Raw genomic sequence first — 20,619 nt, forward strand, 5'->3', positions numbered from 1 at the left:
TCTGACAGTTCAAACTAACCACTGGTTACAGTGATAGATCTTGTGCCATCCTGCCAACTTAGGATACCAAGATAGGAGCAAGCCCTTGGTGTGTGCTGTGAAGAATAACTCCCAATGCCTTTTTTTCCCAAAAAAGTGCAGTTTTAATATAAACATTGATACATTTTTGGTCTCCATTAAATGGTTACTACAAAAATTTAAAAGTTCTTGTAAACCAATTGGAAGTTGTCGTAAACTGAGAGAGACTTAAAGCAGAAACGTAGAGTTATTGTGACCTTTGACTCTCTTTTTGGTCCCATTAAGAGCCTGTTGCAAGCAGACAGGGAGAAGCCAGACTGAGTGGACTGCTGGGCAGAGAAGGAAATTTCAAGCCTCATCTCAGAAAAAGGCGGGGATGGGTTCAGAGCTGTAACTATTTATCAATACTTGATCCCAGCAGCTCAGAAAAGCACCAGTTGTTTTCCAGACTCAATACTGTTCAAAAGCCCTGGTACAAATCATGACCATTCTTTTTTGATGAGCAGCAGAACTTTTAAATGCCGGACTTGTCCGTGTTCAGAACAGGGCAGTGTAACAGCAGCTCCTGAGGCATGACTGCTAGTGACTCCTTTTTGTCCCTTACTGAGACTGCCTCTCCTGTTTACTTTTGAGATGACTGTTCTCGGTACCGTCCTGTGAGCAGTTCATCCTTGAAAGATGCAGTTCTTGGGGCAGGGAGGGAGTCGTTCTGTCAGCTCTTCAGTCTTGGAAGACAGCTTGGGCTTGGCTATGTGCATCCCCTGGAGTTTGATGAAGAGGGTGTCCCTTGAGCAGAAGCAAAGAGGATGGCCTGCATGTTGTGGATAGGACAGGAGGAACCGGATCTACCATGGCCGAAAATAACAGCATTTTCGGTGATCCTGTCGCTTCTTTGGTGGAGGGACCGATGCACTGAGTGGCAGGCTCCCTGCTTCCTTTAAAGAGGAGAGACCTGGGTAAGAAACCTGTTGCAAACTGCAGAAGAAGGCTGCAGAAAAGACTGGTGCCAGGATGACCAGTGGCACCAAGGGAATGATGGAGAGGGAAAAAAACTCTGCACAGTACCTTAATACTGACCTTCGGGGTCACGACACCCCACGCGCTCCTCCAACAAGCTTTCTGTGCTAACCGACGTCTCGGAGTCGAGATTCTCCTCATCGGAACCCCGCTGGTCCAGCTCAGGGAGACGGTATGTTATGTCTTCCCTAAAGCAGCAAGAGAGAAAGACAAGCTACAACATTCCCTGGGAAGGCGGGAAAAATTTCAAAGAGGGGGATTGCAGTGCAAGCCTGTCAACTTCAGTGCAATGCAGAGAGCAACTTTCCTGCCTCCCCTCCTTTCAAAGTTTTTGATCCACCAAGTCCAATATTTACTATTGGAACCACAGGAAGGGGAATTATTATTGCAGTGGAATAAAAGTCTACTGATGGGCTTCGCTTGCCACTGAAAGTGGAGGAGGGGTGCAGGGCAATCTGGGAGAGGCTTTCACACAGGCCTAAAAATGGGTTTGAAAACCCTAGCCATTGTCTCCTGCTTGGCAAGGCAGGCCCCATTTTTTAAAATCCTTACCAAAGACCAATTCTGCTGAAAAATAAGGACACTAAAGCACAGCTCCCCTTTGAAAAGGAGAAATTCCCAGAGTTGGCAGACAAATTCAGAGACAGTAGCTTCTCCTGTCCTGCAGGGGATAGGCCCTTACAGGCCATCACTCACTTCTCTTCCTTTATTGACTGTATCCGTTCCATCAACAGCTCCTTCTCCCTGTTGTCTGTTTCCTCCTCTTCTGGCAAAAGTCCAAGCTTAGGTGAGGCACTGCTTGCTCCTACAGTCTGGGGGCTCTTGCTCTGCAGGGTAGAGAGGAAGCTACGTCGTCTACCTTGGCTAAGGACACAGCAAGGACACATCCTCCTTGGACAGACAGCAGCCGTTCAATCCCACAATGTCATTGTCTTGTAAGCTGCAATGGATTGTGAAGCAGCCTCTGCTCTGGGTGGACAATTTAGCTTTCCAGCCTTGAAACGAAATTAATAATTTAACAAACCAGGAAAACAATGACAAAGCGGGGCAGCCCTGAACATGGGAAGCCCAGGCACGAGAGCCCTGCAGACAGATGCTTTGGAGCAAGCTGTCCTTTCTTAGTACTGAATCCATCTTTCAGGGCTGTGATGAATATAAAACAAGAAGAATTGCTATTTTTTTTAATGTGCCAAACAATGCAGAAAAGCAGGTACCATTCCACAAACTGTCCTCACTCCTAGAGAGATCAGTTTGAGGCCTGAAATTTACATTTTCTATGCCTTGGGATATTATAAAAGGTATTAAGACTGCTTCTGAGCCCTTGTGTAGAAATGTCTTCCTTTGATACAAGACAACCAGCAGATTCTAATAACATCACACATACACATCTGGGTTAGTATGAACAAATTCAAAGGGTTAAACATCCAAGGCCAAACTTGGATGCAGGAGGAGTTGTTTTTTTTAATAGTGAAGCACCAGTTAATATCCCTCTTGCAATCCACTACTCAATCCCTGCAGTTAATTGTGAAAAAAGGAAATGTGCACAGCTGTAAAACATGCAGAGTGTTGAAATGGGGGGGAGGGTGTGAGGCATTCAGAGTGTGAAGGGGCTGTGAAAAGCCTTTCCCGGTCTTCAGCTGATACTGGGAGGGACAGGGAGAGGAAGGGAGCAACGTTCCATGCACCGGGGGCACATCAGGGCTTCCACCTACCCGTGCTCCCTCGTGGGGAGAAGAAAAGGCAAGTTTTACTGGCCACAGCTAGAGAAAAGGAGAGATGAAGGGCACATTCATAGGAGGCAAAAACATTTTCTTTGATACTCCATGGATAAAAATAAAAGATTGAAATACAAGATTGTAAGAACGTACAGTGTATATCAAAGTTAAAAACCGTAAAAATGCTATACACACTATTTAACAACACTACGATATTTTCAGAGTTTTAAGACTAATACGATATTGAACTTGTTGAATTATAAAGCTGGGATGAACTTTGAGATCGTCTGATCTGGCCTTCCACACTCCTCCACAGTCAAACAGATGAGTTGAATGGCAAGAGCAATAATCCATCCAGCACATTCTGGGTTCCTTAGGTCAGGAAATGAATGATTAGTGTAATTCTGCCACTCTGTAATTCTTTTTAATATACCCAACCCATATAAAGCCAACCACTAAATATAAAAGAAACATAAAATATAAATATCAGAATGGTATCACCATGGCTCCCAAACCATGCCGTTGTCTGACAAAGTAACATGGCCGGCGTTATTAAAAGCTGCTGAAGAGAATCAACGGGGCTGCACTCCTGCAGTTAATCCCCTTTGACATATTAAAGCTAACCAAAACTGACAAGCATGGGGACTAAAGGTGGTTGAACAACACTCTCCAAGCACTTTGCTCATCGATTTAAATCAATGCCATAAAAACCTCATCAGATGACACTCTTGAGTGTCCCAGAAGAACTTCATCAGTAATGACGGCAAGGCACAGGATCTGCAGTCAGACTGTTCCAGCCTACCTAACAGGGTCTGTCTGTTCTTCCTGAGATAGTCTGTCCCACTATCAAACAGCTTTTGCCATAAACCAGGAAGATGTTCTTACTGTTCAGCAAAAACCTGTTTCCATACATCAATTATTTCCATGGTTACCTTCTAGAACAACAGAGACACGACTGCTCCTTCTCTTACGTACGTTACATAAAGACTGCGATGTCGCCTCTTATTCTTCCCTCCTCCAAAGTTAACATACTCAGTTTTTCAACTGCCCTTGACAGGACTGTTTTCCAGACCTAACCATTTTGACTAATATGTACAGCAGAGGGTAACTTCCTCCAAAATGCCTGTGCAGAACCGGACCCAGCGCAAATGGTCTCTGCACTCCAGGTGCAGTGGGGCAATCAGAGGCTAGAACAGAACTTCTTGTGACTGGAGACATCCCAACAATTTATAATCAAATGCATTTACTGGATTACATTCTGAGTTTATGTCAGAACTGCTTTAAATACAGTCTGACTGGCTTTTTCTTCCTAACTTTCACTCACACAAAAATAAGTCCTTTGGAATTTAACAAGAGCCTGCAAATTACACATCATCAGCCTTGCTGTGTGAGATAAATGGAAAAGTCACACTGCTGTTGTGAAATCTCCATCACATCTGGTTTTGCCCCACCCAAGCTCGGTGCTTACTTTGTTCTGTCGAAGCAGTGAAAGCCGCCGTAGAGCGATGCTTTCAGCTGCTTCTAGTTGGCAAATTTCATCCATCTTCATCTTGTACTTTCTCAGCTGCTCCTTGATGATCATCTCTACACACCTATGCATATGCGGGGAAAAGAGAGAGCGAAAGGAGAAATGGAGAAAAGAATCACAGATCCTTCCTGGGCCCTTCCTTGATGGGTGGAAGAGAGGATACGGCGTGGAAGAGTGAGTGGGTCAGGCGAATGCATGCATGGATAAATGAGCCGACAGAAGAGACACCACACTCCCAACAGTACAATTATGAGAGCAGGGAAAGTCACTGGATGATCACATGCACTGATGTTGTGTATATTAACAACCGGCCAACCTCCATTTCCCATCAGATCCACCTTTCTGTCTCCCTCTTCCAACAGAGATACCATCCAAGTTCTACCATCTCACAGGATGCCATCTGAATTAGAAAAAGGAAATCAGTTCAAGGGGTGGTAAAGAAGCTTTAGAAGGAATGTGCTGTTTGGCCAGGGGATTAATGGTGATAGATGGAAAAATAATATTAAGCTGTCTATTACTTGCAGAGAAAATCAGGGTAATAATCAGATGGTAGAAGTAAAATTCACACTAAAGATCTCTGGAACATTTAATACCGTTGGGAGACTGTATTGTTGGGAGACTGTGGAGACTAGGCCTCATTAGAGATCAGCAATGCCTGTTTCACACAGAGCATTGGAGAAGTTTACCTGCCCACACAACTTCTGTTATCCAGGCCTCATTGTTCACAGGCAACCAAGGATTACTCACATGGTTGTTTTGGAGACATCCTTCATGCTAGTAAGAGGATCCGAGTTGTCAGGACAGCGCAAGAGGCAAGGGGCGAAGACAATGGCCAGGGCGTTGGGTGACATCCGATTGACTTCTTCTACCACAGCTACCCTGTTTGGGTATGAGAAGAGAATTTTGTGTACGTTTAAGCATGCTAGGTTAGAGGGGAGAAAAGATAGATTGGCCTTTACTCTTTACACTGCCAACATCTTTTGCCAACCCACTAACCCTTTGTCTGTCTTCATTAACTAAATACTGTGGCCCCCAAAAGCTGGATTTTCAGGAAGTTTTTCTCCCCCCATAATTGTTCCTTTTCCATGAAGGCTATCTTTAACTTCTTTCACCAATACAATTCAACTATTCACAAGGTGAACAAGATACATAAAACATAAAATACATAAAATCATCTCTATACTGAGTCAGACTGTTGCTGAACCCAATCCAGAATGTTCTGCTCCCAACTGGTACAAATATCATCCTGAAGATTAGAGCTGGATCTTCTGAATGCAGAGCAGATAAACTCCTGTTTATTCCAACCAGAAACCTTTCCTACACGTAATACATTATGGTCTCTTCCAAAGGTGATGTGTATGAAGTTTGTTTGTTTGAGAACAAAGTCTTATGTACTGCCTGATTTGGAAAGTCTCAAAACAAGAAGGTGCTAACATAGTAACATAAAGATAGTAACACAAAAGCAGACAACAACTAACCATCTAAAAGGCAGCTTACATACCATTAAATCCCAAATGCTCGGCAAGCAGATTTGAGGCATTCGGCATCTTGGGAGGCAAGATATTAAACAGCATGGGGGGATTTCATTAGCCTCCCACCACCTTGATTTCATACAGGTGGAGACACTCAGTAATCCCTTCTTGTAGGTATACGAACAGCAGGATAGATCTTGATGGAGCAAACCATCTTATCATCTGTGGGCCAAGCCACGTATGGTTTTATAGGTCACAACCACCACACTGAACTGGACCCAGAAGCAAATGCATAAGCAACACAGCAGCCACGTCACCGGTGTTACATGGCCAAATTGCTCTCTCTAGGTAGCAGATGAGCCATTGCTCTTTGGATCAAATGAAGATTCCAGGTCAGTTTCCAAGGCCATCCCATATAGAAATGCATGCTATAATTGTTTCATTGCGAGGTGACAAGGACATGAGTCAGTATAGTCATGGTATTCTCATCTGGTAGTCTCTCAGCTGTCTAGAGTCACTGGGAGTTGGGCAGCATATACATTTTGATAACAACAACGATAATAATAAACTGGCACACCAGTCGGAGCAGGATAACCCCCCACCCTGACCCCCAGCCATGGTTTCCACCTGTTTCAGCAGGAGCCATAATTCCAGTATGACCCCAAATTACAGATTTGCTCCTTCAAGTAGAATGCAAATCCATCAAGATCTAAACCAGAATTGGGACGGAGCCAGATCTAAAGCTGACAAACAGCAGCTCTATGTTGTGAGGATTTAATCTGAACTTGTTTTGACCCATCCAGATCCTCCAAGCCTGCAGGCATCAAGTCAGGATTTCTAGAGCATTCCTGGCAAAGTATTATTTAATATTATCAGCATACTGATGACATCTCACCCCAGACTGATGGATGACCTTTCCCAGTGGCTTCATGTACATGCTGACTGAACCTTGTAGTGGCCCACACTGGAGTAACCACAGCCTCACTCCTCCCCCAGGCACATTTACTGAAGCCATCCACTAAGGAAGGAATGGAACCACTGCAGAACAGTACCTCCAATCCCCAACCCTTGCAGGTGCTCCTGATGGATACCATGATCCATGTTGCCTTCTACTAAAATAAATAATTGCAGCATCTACCCAGTAGTCTTCTGAAAGGCATTTTTTTGGTGGTATGTAAAACTGCAAAGTCCATTCTTGGAACTTTCTGGTGCTTGCTGGAAAGTTTGTTTTCCTGCCAGAATCCACTGATCTGGCTTTTCTGAGAGTGGTTTGTGTGTTTTTGGAAGCAAATTTTCTGGAACAGGAAGTGGTTCATACCCAGACACACTCTAGTCCTGAAAACTGCATTCACACCATCATGAGCCACCTCCAGAAATTTAATTTCACAAAGCATACGAATCGTCTCTAACACAGTTGGATTGGCACATCTGGGAGAAAACAAGCATTCAAGGAAATAGTGCAGTACTTAAAGTTTCCTAGAACAGATTCTGCAGTTTTATATGCCTACATTTTCCCATCACCCAGCTTCATAAATGAAAACAACAGGGATTGAACATGGAATGTTCTGCAGGCAAAGCAGATGTTTCATCAACTGTTAGCCCTTCTTACTTCCCACATTGCAATATTAAGAAATAAGGGAATTCGTTTATTTCCGTGACGCCTTGGGAAAGGGGATTATGAGTTAAACTGATTATGCAGTTTAGTGATTATTTTTAAAAGGCCTCTTGGTTTCAAGCAGGCATTACTCTACTTACACTTTATTGACTTTGGAATCTTGAGTATGTATAAAGTAAATTTCAAACAAACTATGTACAGACATCTTTTAAATAAGTAAGCACTTAGCCAAATGTTCTCTGGCTCTTGTAAATTTTAAATTTACAACATCTCACAGGATCATGGCTATAATCCCTCCCTGATTGAAGGGGTCAAACCACAAGATGGTCCTTACTTGACAAGGTGGAAAATCAGCCGCTCCAAAGTGTCATGATTGGCTTGCGGGAGCTGTTCAAGTACACTGTAAATGGCACACAGCTGCTCTTGCTTCCCTGGGAGCTCTGTAAGGAATGAGAACTTAAGAAGAATACAGCTAGATAACATCCAGTGTCTATCTAGCCCACTACTTCTATTTCTTACAGAAGCCAACTGGATCCAGTCTCACACCATCTAGAAAAGAATTCTCTCTTTTTTCCTAAGACATTTCAATACTCACCCACAGCCCGAAGGAAGTCGTTGTACTGAGCAAAAGTCATAAGAGGATCTGGTAACTCTCTCAGCCATTGTTTGAAGATCCCAGTGATGGTATGGATGGGGTAGTTCTCTAGCCGCACTGAGTTTGGGTCTGAGAAGGAGGGAAAAAACAAAGAGGGAATGATTGAAGCTCCTTAGTCTATGGAACAGTGTTTCTCAACCGTGGCAATTTTAAGATGTGTGGACTTCAACTCCCAGAATTCTGGGAGCTGAAGTCCACACATCTTAAAGTTGCCAAGGCTGAGAAACACTGCTATGGAAGATGCATAGGAATGACACCTTGAATGCAGTAACTTGGAGATTTTGCATCAGATGGCAACATGAAGATCTTTCCCCCAATGCAGGAATTGGCAACGTGTGGCCCTTCAGCTGCTGTTGCATTCAAATTAATCAGCCCTGGCCCTGTAGCTCTTGATATGAAATACACATTACAGTCCAATAACTTCTGGAGGTCCACAAGCTCTCCACTCCTGCTCTGGTCCTTTCAAGTCTGGTAAGACTTTGATTTTATTACAGCTTAGGTTTGTCTGATTTAGCCTGGGTCCTATTCTTTAATGGTGGCCTTCTCTCTCCTTCTCCTCCATCTCCCAAGGACAGCTCACATGCAGTAATGCTACCAAGTACATTAGGGAAGCACTACTTCAATCCCTACCTGCCTGCAGGGACTGCTTCAACTCCCTCATGCGATTTGCTGATCCTGACTTCCGATAGATGCCTTCAGTGTAGAGTCCATGCATCTCCACATATTCCAGCAGCTTCTCCATGACAAGGGGGACAGAGTTCTTCTCACTAGTCAAAGCACTGACACCGACCCCAAAGTGACGTGGCTCTGGGTCTTGGTCACCCTATGACCAGAAGCAAAAGACAAGATGAACTCGTTAGTGGCATAACCTACTTTTGTCATACAAATGAGAAGTGCAGAATTTACAACTGAGGCTCCAGCTCTAATGAATAGCAGGTACAGGGGTAAATCATTTCAGGTTAACATGGCCAAATGTTCATTTCGCAGAGAAAACAAGCTGATAGGTACTTTTTTCTTCACATTAACTGTCCGTATGTAGGTGCTCTTTCCTGAATGGAGGACTACTTAGTAACATGAGGGGACTCTGCTATTTGAAGCAGGTCAGATTGACCTGCTTTGTTAAAACTGTGTTAAAGCATTTTGCTAATATAGAGAACTTAATGATACATGTAAGGAGACAGCCACTGGCTCAATGGCTTTGAAAAGGAATGGAGGAGAAACAGAATTCTATTGACTACTAAGAGTATGAAATCACCATTTTTAACAGTGCATCATCTGTAAAGACATTGGCTTCTATGGGAAAAAGGATGCTGGACCCGATAGACCTTGAGAGTCTTTATCAGCACAGCTCTTATCATTCAGGGTTAGACAAATCAATGGTGTACACATGAAGCTGCTGGGTGAGGTCATCCAAGGGTTTAGGGTGAGGTATCATCACTTTATATCTCCACCCCAGGCTGTCTGAGTGATGCTGTGGAGGTTCTGTCTCATGCCTGGAGGCTGTGGGGGCCTAATGAGGTACAACAGGCTTCAGCTCCACCCAAGCAGGACTGAATGGCTCTATGTTTTTGGACCTCCTGGTTCCTGGGACCTTCCATCTTTGGTTCTGGATGGGGTGGTACTGTCCCAGACAGACCTGGTGAGCAATCTGGAGGTCCTCTGGACTCACGGCTTCTGTGCTTCAAGTTGTGTGTCAGCTGCACTCATTCCTGGACTGGGGAGCCCTGCTCACAGTCACTTATGCCCTTGTGATCTCCAGATTGGACTACTGCAATGTGCTCTACATGGGGCTGCCTTTGAAGAGTATTCAGAACTTCAGCTGGTGCGGAATGTGGTGGCACGAGCAGTTAACAGTGCCAGTTATTTGGCACATGTGACACCACTGGTCCATGAGCTGCACTGACTCCCAGTTTGCTTCCAGGTGCAATTCAAGGTTCTGGTAGTCATCTTTAAAGCCCTTCATGGCTTGGGACTGGGTTACTGATGGGACCAGCTCTCCCCAATTATTTCTACCTGTCCTACCCAAACTGGCATGTGGGGCATGCTCTGGATACCATCAGCTAAGGAAAGTTGGCTGGTGGGGGCCAGAAGGAGTGTCTTTTCTGCCGTGGTGCCTGCCCCTTGGAGCATCATGCATGCCTCGGAGATCAGACTAGCCCCGGCCCTGCTGGCCTTCTGCAAAGCCCTGAAAACTTGGTTTTGTGCCTGAGCCTGGGGTGTGGGACAGAGCCCGTCTCCTGGCTATGTTGATGGTTGTTTTATGATGCTCGGCTGCTATTGTTTTTATTTTTTGTATTATATGTACTTTATCTATTTTTATTGTAAGCCACCTAAAGTCATGTTTGTGAGGTTGGTGGCTATATAAATCAGATCAGATAAAAAATGGTTCAGCAACTAGTGACTTTGAAAACTAAGAAATGAAAATTCGTATTTAAGAAGGAGTATAATTTTGAGAACCAGATGTAGTCAGTAAGGCGGGACTACTTCCTTCATCCCCTTACTTGGGGGCTCCCTGGATATACCTGGTTGGTCACTTTTGGAAGCAGGATCTCAGTCCAGGTGATGGCTTGGTCTGATAACCTTTACTGAAATCTAGTGGCAGGACTTTGATTCTGTTGGTGCTGAGTTCTACCAGACTCATGGTAGTCATGAATCGTAACCAAAGCCAATCTCTGCTTTCCTACAGCTGAACTGGCAGGTCAAAAGCTGGCCAGGGAGGGGCTGTCACCTACTTTTTTTGCTTGTGAGGACATGCATCCACTTTGGATTCTGGACAGGCACTTCTTATGGCAGGTCAGCTTACAGACTAGAAGAGGGAAGAGAAAACAGACAAGGAAGGCTTGTTAAAAACAGATTTTGCTCCCAAATAAAAGGCTCCTTCCACTCTCCTCTTTGTGGAGACAAAGCTTTAATCGAGTGGTGTTTGCAACATGGAAGAAAAATGCTAGCTTCTTTGAGACACCTTTTCTAGAAGGGAGAGATACAATTAAAAAAAACTGCTTCCCCACCCAAACCATGGAGAAAAAGATGATGAGGAACTTTTAAGTGAGAGAGGAACAAGCACAGAGAAAGCAAAATTGACATTTCTGCCCACATCCACAAGCTCTATGGGGTGGATCAACTTTCTGTAGCCTGGGCCTTCCAGGTGCATTGGGAATTCGAGGAGTTGCAATGCATCAGGAGGGCATCAAAACCTGGGGAACGAGGAATGCTTCCATTTTGGGAGGGAGGTAAACAAGAGTCCTCCTTCCCAGTCCAGTTCAGAAAAAGGTTTCCTATCACTATCAGTGGCAGCTTTATCTCCCTGCTCCCAGCCCACAATATTATGCCACTGTAAAAGAACAAGCTTATTATAATGAGAAATACCTAGAGCTGCTTAAGGGAGTGTCAAAGGGCTCCCAGTTCCTATAAGCTCACACTTACTGCTACAAAGACAAGCCTTCTCCATGGGCCAAATGTAGGAACAGCACTGCTCGCAAGACTGTAAGATGTTCACTTGGTAATTCACAAATACATGGCCATTGAGTTCCACAATCTGTCAAGAGTCACACAAATATTTTAATGCACACTATTTATTTATTTAAACTTGTATTTTCAGATATGGATTTTATTGAAAAAGGGAAAGTAAAAACTGATCTTGCAAACATACTGCTTAGTCATTATTCTCTACTCCAGCTGGTGAAAAATATATTCCAGACTGTCACACCTTCTAGAATGTTTTCAGGCAAGACTCTGGGCAGAGGTGTCATTTTACATGTCTTTATAGCATCCTATGCCTTCCTATCCAGTTGATTTGTTGTAAGTATTACAAAACATACCAAGCTCCTTGCAAACACATTTCCCCATAATTCTTGCATTTTCTGGTAGTTCCTCTGCAAATACACAAAACCTGCACTTTTTTGCATCTCCAAATGTTACTTCCTCTCATTATGTCAGACTCGCTTCCCCCCAAAAGTAGCTCGCTCCACACCAGAAGATACCACAACATAAAAACTTAACACGCCATAATAATTCCCATCTTCTCATTCTTCTCTTCCCCACCAGAAAGGCTTTTTTCCCCCCTTCTAAAGGGATAAGGGACAGTTCTAACAACCGGCAGCCCCCAAACCCATACCTAATTCAATGGCTTATATAATGCTGAAGATCAGGAAGGACTCACCACGTGTTCCTGTTTCCGCTTCTTTTTTTGAGCCTTGCTTTGCTGTTGGAAGAGTAAGAAGAAAAGGATTCTTTTTCACTTCCTTTCTCTTCTAGCTGAGCTTTCCATTAGAGCTGATCTCTAATGAAGAAAAGCCAGCCCTTGGCATTCAGCAGCAAAAGATTGCTTGGCTTCTGGGAAGCAAGATAATATTCCCAGTTCTCTAGCAAACTGCAGCATTTGCCCCTTTTACATTTTAGAACTCAGTGAGTGATTCAGAGGGAATATATTGAGCAGTTAGATAGTAGGGAGAACAAGGGAGTGTATGAACAGTAATTTGTATATATTGATATATTTAACATCTCTATCACAAAAACAATAGTTGAAGGGAAACATAACATACTCTCTTTTTGGCACCTGCCTAGCTTTCTGACTAGTTGTTATCTCCCTATAAAATATTCCTGTGGCTGGGGATACTAATTCCACGTGTATTTTCTACCCACTAGATCAGGAGTGCCTGTTGGAACTGGCAGGGAGGGGGAACAAGAGGCGAAACACGAGCCACGGTGTCGTGATGCAGGCCCCACAATGTACGCACTATATCAGAAACAAAGATGTAAGGGCAGAGTTTGCATCATGATGCTGTTGTGTGCATATTTCAGTCACCATAGGTAGCTCAGGAGGGTTATCATGGAGCACTTAACTGCTTCATGATCTGAATTCATGATTCTGTTCTTCACATTCTTCTAATAACAGACTCCTTGCTTTTTCCAAAGGAGGAGGCTCAGGCAAGAATGAGCAACCTTTGGGGCTCAGGGCTGGCAGTTCACCCCTCTGATCAGCCCGCAGAGGCTGGCCAGTGATGAGGTGATGTCATCAGAAAGGATGGGGCTGAGAAGTAATTTGGGGGATTAGGAGAGGATTACTTTAAGGATGGGAATGGGAGTCTTTTAATTTGCAGAGCTGTTACACTCACATTCCTCCTCCTCTTATTTTACCACATATAAGCTGAAAATTGCAGTGCCCAAATTGTCACTTTGCAGTCAGATTTCAGCTGCAAAGTTCAGCCTGTTTTCTAAAGGCTTCAGTGGGGGTTAACTGTGGGAATTGGAACATTTCACCTCACAGATACTTGTATAACAGAGAGCCAGTTTGGTCTAGTGGTTAAGGCAACGGGTTAGAAACCAGGAGACCAAGAGTTCTAGTCCTGCCTTGGGCATGAAAGCCGGCTGGGTGACTTTGGGCCAGTCGCTCTCTCTCAGCCCAACCCACCTCACAGGGTTGCTGTTGTGGGGAAAATAGGAGGAGGAAGGAGTATTAGGTATGTTTGCCGCCTTGAGTTATTTATAAAAATATTAAAGGTGGGATAGAAAACCAACCAACCAACCAAGTTTTTTAACTGGCTACTTTACCACTGAATTTCAGCAACACAGAATTTTATCTGGTGGCTGCAGATTTCCTGTAACCCATGGGCACTTACCCCTGGCTAAAGGAACCCCATTCAGCAGGCTAAAGCTTCAGAAACTGACAGGCTCAACATATCTCAGATCGAAATTAAAAGTGGACAAAAGCAAAATGAAAAAGAAAACCAGGCAATATGTTCTCTAGGAATAAGTTATAAACATGGGTGCAAAACTCTCCACTAGTGTTTTCCAACCTTGGCAGCTTCCAGGTGTGTAGACTTCGACTCCCAGGATTCTCATGCTGGCTGTGGAATTCTGGGATTTGGAGTCCACATGTCTGGATATTGCCCAGGTTGGGAAATAGTGCTCTAGATTAAAGTGAAATGAGGCAATCTAGTTTGTGCAGAAATAATAATGATGAAATAATAACGCATGCAACTCCTTTTTCAAGTGATTCAAGAAGAAAATCACCCATGTCAAAACTCTCCATGAAAAAAAAGTCTAAGATCTCAAATAAGTTCCAAGGAAATAAATGCTAGACCTTGAGTTGCTCCGGCTCCTCCTTTCTGGCATAGCTGCGGGCAAACTCATCCAGAAGAGACTGGAAAAGATTCAAGACCAGTTTCACATCCTTCTCTTCTCTCTGTCTGGCCATGTTGACCACGAGGAGTTGGTAGTTCTCCATCAGGTCTCGGTAGCCAACATGAATCTGCCCATCCTGTGGAAAGGTGGCGAACATAAGAAGGGATACTGAGCAGGGATACACCAACAGTATGGGGAACAGGATGGTTCCTCTTCTATGCTGCAAGGTGCTCAACCGTAAGCAGAGCACATGGATTCCGTATTCAGAGATGTTACGGAATCTCCAGCATCACAGCTTTTGAAACTTAGCCAAACTCAAACCTTTTCAGCAGTAAAGTCAGGCAGTAAATTCAGGACAGAAAAATACTTTATAAAATGTATAATTAATTTATGAAGCTTAGGATGACACGTAAGGAAGATCAGAGGTTAAACAGCTTTAAAGGAGGATCAAATAACTCCATGAAGGAGTAGAAGGAGGTTTATAACAGTTAAGTCTTGGATATTAAACAAAACCTCCCTGTTCAAAGGCAATCTATCTCTGATATATCTGTTTATGGGAGCAACAGGGAAGGATTGTTACCTTCATTCTCTACTTCTGGGCATTTCACTGAGATATGTAGTGGATTGTTGCATTACATTAAATTTAGATCTGATCCATCAGGGCTGCATTAATGAATTTGTGATCTAAAATGCTCGGGAGCTGTTAAAGAAGTTAGTTATAGGTTAAGCAATTTAGCAACTCAGAAAGTCAGTGTGATATAAAAGAAAAGGTGTCGTATTAGGATGAAGCTGTTGTGCTAAGATGGGGAGACCCAGGTTCATGTCTGACACTGTCACTGAAGCTCACTGGGCTACTTGAAAAGGTGCCATATACACTCACCTAAAGCTTCTGGAGGAAAAGTGGGATATAATCAAGATGAATAACTAAATAGGAAGATATTGTTGTGTTTATAACTGAAAGAATGGAATTCCAATGTAGATTTAATGTAAGTCTTGTTTTCATGAAGCAGAATTTACAAACTGAAGGCCTAGCTATTGAACACATAATCATTGTTAATACAGATTCCAGACAATGTTAAAATTTCTCCACATGCCAATGAAGTTATTCTACTGGGTATTTCCCAGCTATCAATGACTTCTGCAACCATTTAATAGAGAATTTTGTCTTAAAGTTGTTCTCCTTCATTTAACTCAGTGGTCCTCCATTTTGACATTCCCTCACAAGCTACTTACAGGAGCGGAATACATAGTTTTGATATTCCCACGGAACTTCTCAGTGGCTTCAAAAAACAAGCATTCAATGGCTGACTTCTGAGACTGAAGATCATTTATCTAAAGAAAAGCAGTAACAATGCAAGTCAGGGGAGGAATGTATTATAATCTTCCCTTTAAAAAGGCTCACACTGTGTCTTCAGCCCTCTTCCCCTCTGCACTGATAATCCTGCTATTCGGATAATTTATATGAAGGTGTGTAAGATGTTAATTTGTGCATGTTCAAATTTTGAGGCAGGAAAAAAAAGGTACTGGAAAGAAAAAAAAGTGTCATAAGTATGGATGGTGAGCAGGAGGGCGCCCCTATCCAGGAGGGAAAACGCATGCATAGTTTAGAGACTTTGAGCTGTCATTCAAAGAAACCCAGAAGAGACCTGCCTTGACTTTTGGGGTTTATCTGTCTGGGTTTTCCCACGCTTCTTCAGTTTGGTAGGATTTTCTGTCTACAATAGCAGTAACAAAACGCTAGAGACTTCTTCCTTGTCTCGGTGTGGTTCTTGCTTAGTCAGGACAAAAAGGTCCTCAATGCAACATGTTTGAGGTTGCCTTGGAGATGGCCAGAAAGCTAATCTGATACAAAATGGGGCAGCCAGAATTCTGACAGGACAACTCCATCAGGTTAAAATAAACTGATCCTCAGGTTGCTGCACTGGTTGCTAGTAGGATTCTGGGCCCAATTCAAAGTGCTGGTTATTAAAACCTTTACAGTGTAGCAGTGGGATGTGTCAGGCAACACCTTGCGTGAACTGAAGTAGATGTCCATCTAGTCTAGTCATCAAATGAGGGCTTGTTGTGGATCCCCCCTCTTCAAGAGAGACATGATCAGGCCCATTCTATGGAACACTCTCCCCTAAGAGGTAGGGAAGGTCCCTGCCGATCGGTGTTTCATAAACTAGCTAAAGCAGTATTGTTTTAGTGGGTATTTGGCTCTTAGGTAGTTTAAGCTATTGGGCACTTACGTGGTTTTTAATTAATTAATTAATTAATCAATCAATCAAATTTGTCACCGCCCATCTCCTCCGACCAGAGGGACTCTGGGCGGTTTACAATACAGAATAAATATACAATAAAATTCAAATAAATATACAATAAAATTCAAATAAAATCCCATTAAAACTAAAACTAAAACAATTTCTTAACCACCCCAGCTCATAAAATCCAGATGGCTATGATCTCTTCAATCATTACGTAGGAGGGGCACTTTAAGGCACTATCCAACCCCAAGTATGTTGATTGCTTAATGGACTTCTAAATATTTGTATGCTGTTGTTTTTTTTATTATTTATTTATGATTTTGTTGACCCTATCCAGGGTCCTTGGTAACTGTCGCACACCATAAATATCGTGAATAAACAAACAGAATGGTTGGGAATCCCTGGGCAAGACTATGTATTCCTGAGTTAGAGTACAACTTACCAAGAAAGTCAACTACACATTCTGTGTATCCTGTTTTCATTTCCTAAAAGGGTGCCCGATCTGGTTCTCAGACCCAACTCCCATCTCTCACCTTGTTCAGAAGGAATTCATCCAAATATTTCAGTTCACTAGCGTTTGCAATCTCCCTTAGAAACGGCGCCTTCCATTTCTCTGGTGCTCTTTTGGCTTTGCTGATTTTAATGGTACGGTTCCTCTTAGCTTTGCCAAGTTCTTTTGCCTGGCGTTCCTCCAACTGGGGGTGATTTGGAGGCCCAGAGGGAGCTGGAAATGGGGGGAAACAGACGCAGGCTTAAGAGCTGTCCTTCCTTTTCTTCACAGTCAACCGTTGGTCTCAGATATTATCATTCAGGCAGGTACACAGTTTCTGATTATCATCCACATTAGAGCTGGGAAGCCTTTTTAAATTTGGGGGAATCATACTTGGGGAAATCATACTTGGGGAAATATAATCCTTTTTTTTTTTCTGCTACTCCTCATCCCTCCCACCTCTCTTCCCCAAAATCCTGCTCCACTGATGTGACAAGGAGGCTTAGAAAAATGTTCAGTTTGTACAATGGAGAACTTGGGGTGTTTCTGTTTGTAATTTGTAGTAAGAGACTTGGGGGTTGTGGCTGCCTACTCCAACCCACATAAATAGTCCTTCCAGGGCAGGGTCTCTCAACCGTGGGGACTTTAAGATGCGTGGACTTCAACATGGCTGGCTGGAGAATTTTGGGAGTCGCAGTCCACGCACCTTAAAGTCCCCACGGTTGAGAGACCCTGTTCCAAGGTATTAGAGAACAAGGTGCTCTTCTGGCGATGCTGCTACAAGAACAGAAGACCGGCATCAAAGAAGACAACCTTGTTTTATTTCACTGCAGTTTATTATCATATTCAGCAGGTGTCGACACTTACCTTCTACCGCCTTCTGCTCCACAGGCAGCACACAGGAGAAGAATGGAATAGTCTCACTGCCATCCTCAAGTGCTTCAGGATACTCTTTGATGCTCTTCTTGTCCGTCCTTTTTGCCAAGAGTCTCCGCAACGGACTCTTGAAGGCAGGCCTGACAAAAATAGAAAACGGTTAGCAGGAATGGAAAGGTAGCTGAAGATTCATGAAAAAAAAAAAAGGAGGCTGGAATTTGGGCTAGGAAGAACAAATTGCTCCTTCTATTAGGCGGCTGATCAGGTGGCTCAGAACAGGTTTTGCACTAAAGCGGCCCAAGGAACAATACAAGCTGAAGTTCAGCACGTGCAGCTGAGAAGAAGGTAGCTGTGGCCTGCAAGAAGTAAGAAGCAAAGTGTGTGTCTGTCTAAGGGAGCTACTGGAATAGTGATTGGCCGAGCTATTAATTAATTAATTAATTAATTAATTAATTAATTAATTATTAGATTTATATTACTGCCCCTCTCCCCCAGTGGGAGGCTCAGGGACTCTTTATGCCCTTCCCCAGCCCCCAAACCACGTATGACTGCTTAACCTGGATACTTTTGCCATTATCACTCCTCTGACACTCCTAGTTGGCCACAGGGCACACCTACTTGGCATCCATCTGTTGGCTGGATACTGAGGTGAGGCCCGCTGCACTTAGGGTAGTAGGTGGCTCCTCAGGTTTCTTAGGTGTGGCCTTCTTCTGGGTGTTTCCGTCACGTTCTACTGTGTCCAGAGATGGCTGCAGACGTGAAGAAAAATATGAAAACCTGCCTTAGACCATGTCACTTTGCTTATTACATTCATTAAACTGAAAAGTAACAATTTCTGGAAGTGTGAGGATGCACAACTGGAAGCACAAGAACATACAAAACTGCCTTATGCCAAATTAGACCATTAATCTACCAAGCTCCCAGTCCTCTATTTGGCAGTGGTTTTCCAACTATTCATGTAAAAAGAGGCCTTTCTAAGTTCCATTATCTGCACTCCTTTGAGCTACAAATATTGAAGCCCAAACAAGGGATTTTTCTATGCATAAAACCTAAGTTTCATCCAATATATTTATAGATTCCTCACTGACCCATAGAAATCTGCTTGGGTATTACTCTAAAATCCATTGGAAAGACCTTTCAGTCAATTCTGCCAAAATGAAAGTCTCTTCTTTCAATGATATACTCCAGTTTTTCAGTTTTCCTTCAATTATCAAACCAAAAGTATTTGAATTTTAATCAAACCCATTAAGCTGATTTGTCTTTTAGTGTGATTTTCAAACTGGCTGGTGCAGTTTTACATGTTGACAATTGATGTTTTATGTAAACTGTTTTCCCATGTCCCCACCAACCATTTGGTTAGCTTTATTGTTTCAACATCTTGCTATGAATTGCTCTGAATACTATCCTAGGAAAAAATGGGATATACATTGATGCTGTCATGCAGGCTGCTCAGCCTTTTCAGCCTCTTTTGGCACAAAGCAACTCTTCAGGAGAACAGTTACTTTTTTATTTAAAACCTTTTTAATGAAGGTAAAGGTGGCGGGGTTTGAACCAGGGGTATTCTGTAGAAAAAGCCATGGGCTGTCCAACTGTATTACAGCATCTAATCACCTCCCAAATAAGGCTGGTATGAGAAGCTAACTTGTACAGTCTGATTGATCACTGCTTTGAATATCCACGATGTATGGAAAACAAAAAAAGTCTGTCCTTCTGCCCAAAAATGTGTCAAGTATGCACTTCAATCTCCCAGCTGTAGATTTTCCTCCAGACATACAAAGCTTTCTTAAAAGAATGGTTCATTTCTTCTCCTATTAGCAACACCCCATATTCCAAGAAAAAAAAAGTCTTTTCTCAGATTTAATCCATTGCATCTGTTATCTCCTGCATACAAGCATTTGACTGTAAGTTGGGACAGCAAAATTGGTGTCAGTCTCCTGTAGCAAACTAGGCATCTATTGGTTTGGTTAAGGTTCTTTTCCTGGTGCTGTTCTTTTTTGCTCAAACTACCGTGAGCTGTTCTCTCTTGCACAATGCTCCTTGTGGCCGGGCCTAGTTATAAGGCTCATAAAATGAACAGATCTAGTTGAGCAGCAGTACCTGGCTTGTGGAAGCGGAAACAGTGACATTGGGGATGTCCAAGGAAGAAGCCGTTTCTTTCTTTCTGTAAGGGGAAAAAAGACATTTCAAAATGAAACTACTGTGCTTTAGAGGGGTCTTGTTAGAGGCCAATAACACTCAAGTTGTTATTCTATTATTATTATTTTCAGAATTCATCAGAATCAAGGAAGACAGGCTACACAAAAAGCAGGGGAGAATCACATGCTTCCTCCTATGCAGCTTTAAAAGGGATCCGATCAACTCATTTCAGTTCTCCATGTCTACTACCATCAATCCTCCTCTGAATCTTTGACAGATGACAAGGGAGAACTGTTGCCTTCAAGTGCTCCTCTTGAGCTTCCTTGGAGTCAACTCATTAGCAGTGGTCGAAAACAGAATGCTGAATTTGAGGGCAGATCCAGCACATTAGTTCAACTGAAATAGTTTCAAGTTAGAACTTACTGATAAAGACAGGCGATTCAAGCTGATATAAATTGTTGTTTTCAAAGAAAGCCAAGACCCATTTGCAGTAAATATTATCTGGGTGGAAAGCAACATCCAGATCAGTGAGAATCCAAGGTACAAGCCCCCTACCAGCGTTTCTATGACCATCTGTACCACCTTTTTCTTGCTCCTAACACTTGCCCTCTGCCTCCTGGATCTCCTTATGTCACTGCATGTAAATACGGAAGTCCATAATCTAAAACAATTCAGTCAACATGAAGAAACTGCAACAGCCTCAACAATGGAAATACAGAAGCCAATTA

The 20,619-nt window shown here is 43.1% G+C and overlaps 2 protein-coding genes across 2 annotated transcripts in view; one reads left to right on the top strand and one right to left on the bottom strand.

Moving 5' to 3' along the window:
- The window catches only part of ARRDC2 (arrestin domain containing 2), a 463,191-nt gene extending 450,087 nt beyond the window's left edge, over positions 1–13,104 (top strand). The window contains exon 9 of the transcript XR_010066958.1: positions 13,091–13,104. The gene's annotated coding sequence lies outside the window, so the exon portion shown is untranslated. The remainder of the gene's footprint in view (positions 1–13,090) is intronic.
- The window catches only part of MYO9B (myosin IXB), a 78,555-nt gene continuing 58,055 nt past the window's right edge, over positions 120–20,619 (bottom strand). The window contains exons 24-41 of the mRNA XM_063290678.1: positions 19,853–19,916; positions 18,374–18,504; positions 17,747–17,895; positions 16,923–17,113; positions 15,377–15,475; positions 14,103–14,279; positions 12,180–12,221; positions 11,444–11,555; positions 10,753–10,826; positions 8,651–8,843; positions 7,961–8,089; positions 7,700–7,805; positions 5,026–5,157; positions 4,219–4,342; positions 2,748–2,795; positions 1,732–1,862; positions 1,096–1,223; positions 120–953 (exon numbers count right to left, since the gene is read on the bottom strand). Coding sequence (XP_063146748.1) covers positions 739–953; positions 1,096–1,223; positions 1,732–1,862; positions 2,748–2,795; positions 4,219–4,342; positions 5,026–5,157; positions 7,700–7,805; positions 7,961–8,089; positions 8,651–8,843; positions 10,753–10,826; positions 11,444–11,555; positions 12,180–12,221; positions 14,103–14,279; positions 15,377–15,475; positions 16,923–17,113; positions 17,747–17,895; positions 18,374–18,504; positions 19,853–19,916 — 2,245 coding nt within the window. The 3' untranslated portion in view covers positions 120–738. The remainder of the gene's footprint in view (positions 954–1,095; positions 1,224–1,731; positions 1,863–2,747; positions 2,796–4,218; positions 4,343–5,025; positions 5,158–7,699; positions 7,806–7,960; positions 8,090–8,650; positions 8,844–10,752; positions 10,827–11,443; positions 11,556–12,179; positions 12,222–14,102; positions 14,280–15,376; positions 15,476–16,922; positions 17,114–17,746; positions 17,896–18,373; positions 18,505–19,852; positions 19,917–20,619) is intronic.

This window comes from Candoia aspera, chromosome 1 (assembly GCF_035149785.1).
Source record: "Candoia aspera isolate rCanAsp1 chromosome 1, rCanAsp1.hap2, whole genome shotgun sequence".
Classification (NCBI taxonomy): domain Eukaryota; kingdom Metazoa; phylum Chordata; class Lepidosauria; order Squamata; family Boidae; genus Candoia; species Candoia aspera.